General features: G+C 66.6%; 1 protein-coding gene across 1 annotated transcript in view; it reads right to left on the reverse strand.

Annotated features, from left to right (window-relative positions):
• Window positions 1-1,219, reverse strand: part of TBC1D22A (TBC1 domain family, member 22A) — a 155,021-nt gene that overhangs the window by 129,097 nt on the left and 24,705 nt on the right. The window contains exon 4 of the mRNA XM_014533159.1: window positions 463-587. Coding sequence (XP_014388645.1) covers window positions 463-587 — 125 coding nt within the window. The remainder of the gene's footprint in view (window positions 1-462; window positions 588-1,219) is intronic.

Below are 1,219 nucleotides of genomic sequence, written 5' to 3' on the forward strand. Positions count from 1 at the left end.
TCCCTCCTGGCTGTACTGCCCCTGCTGGCCGCACTGCCCCTGCACCACCCCAGCTGGCCACACCACCCCCTGCTGCCCGCACTGTCCCCTCCTGGCTGCACCGCCCCTGCTGGCCTTTGCCCCCTGCAAGGCCCCAGCCTTCACGCTCTGCCCCAACAAGGAGGCCCAGTAGGGAGGCGCAGACTGCAGTGGTCATGACGCCGGTCACCAGCGCCGCGCCCAGGCTCACAGTGACCAGCCAGGTCCATCTGCCCAGCCGGGCAGAGCTCACCACGGCGGCTCTCAGAGGCAGGAGGGCCCCTGGGGCTGAAGGAAAAAGAACAGGAAGTACTCGATGGAATCGCACTGGAAGCACATGAACTACCACGTGCACACGAGGTGAGTGACAGGGAAGCAAGGGCAGGACGTGCCACGGACGGACCGGGTCCTCCGAGAACGGCCTCGCTCGGAAGCAAGACTTACCCAGGTCCGTGTTGGGGCCGGCCAGGAGCTGCTTGAACTTGTCGAGCCGGGAGGCCTCTCTCTCACTCAGTGCCGAGCTGCTGAGGGTCCCGGGGTCGGACGTCACAGGCTCAAACCACACGTGACTGGGAGGCGGGAGCACCGAGTCCTGCACGCAGGCCGTCCCTCCTCGCTGGTGGTAAGACGCCCGCCCCTCCCCGCCAGCCACACTGGGGACACCTGGGACGTCTCCAGCACAGGGCGAGGCGGCATGTGAGGTGCAGGCCTCGAGTCGTCAGCAACAACAGAGTCCGTGTCACCGCGTGCCCACCAGGAGGAGCGGCCGTGCCGGGCCCGTGGGGCACACGCAGAGCAGGCACCTCCAGGACCGGAGGGAAACACTGCTCGTGGGGACAGAAAACACATCATGTCAACGCACCCACCGTGTCTCTAAGACCCTTCTGAACCCCAAAGGGAAAGGACAGCTGGCCCCTGGAGCCTGGGGCACCGCCTGAGCCACGTGACCCAATGGGCCTGTCACGGCTGGACAGGCCAGCACACGGTGCTACGGCCACCAAGGACACAAATGACTGGCCCACGTGTCACCAGAGGACGCGAGACCCCCCACCCGAGGGGCCTGTGATCCTCAGAACGTCAGGCCGAGACCACACCGCAAGCGGGCGCTGCTCCAGGGTCACGGAGGCGAGCGGCGTGACGGCAGACACCACGCCGTCCCAGATCCCAGACCGGAAGGAAGAGGGAAGGACATCAGGGGACA

Source organism: Myotis brandtii, unplaced genomic scaffold (assembly GCF_000412655.1).
Source record: "Myotis brandtii unplaced genomic scaffold, ASM41265v1 scaffold952, whole genome shotgun sequence".
Lineage (NCBI taxonomy): Eukaryota > Metazoa > Chordata > Mammalia > Chiroptera > Vespertilionidae > Myotis > Myotis brandtii.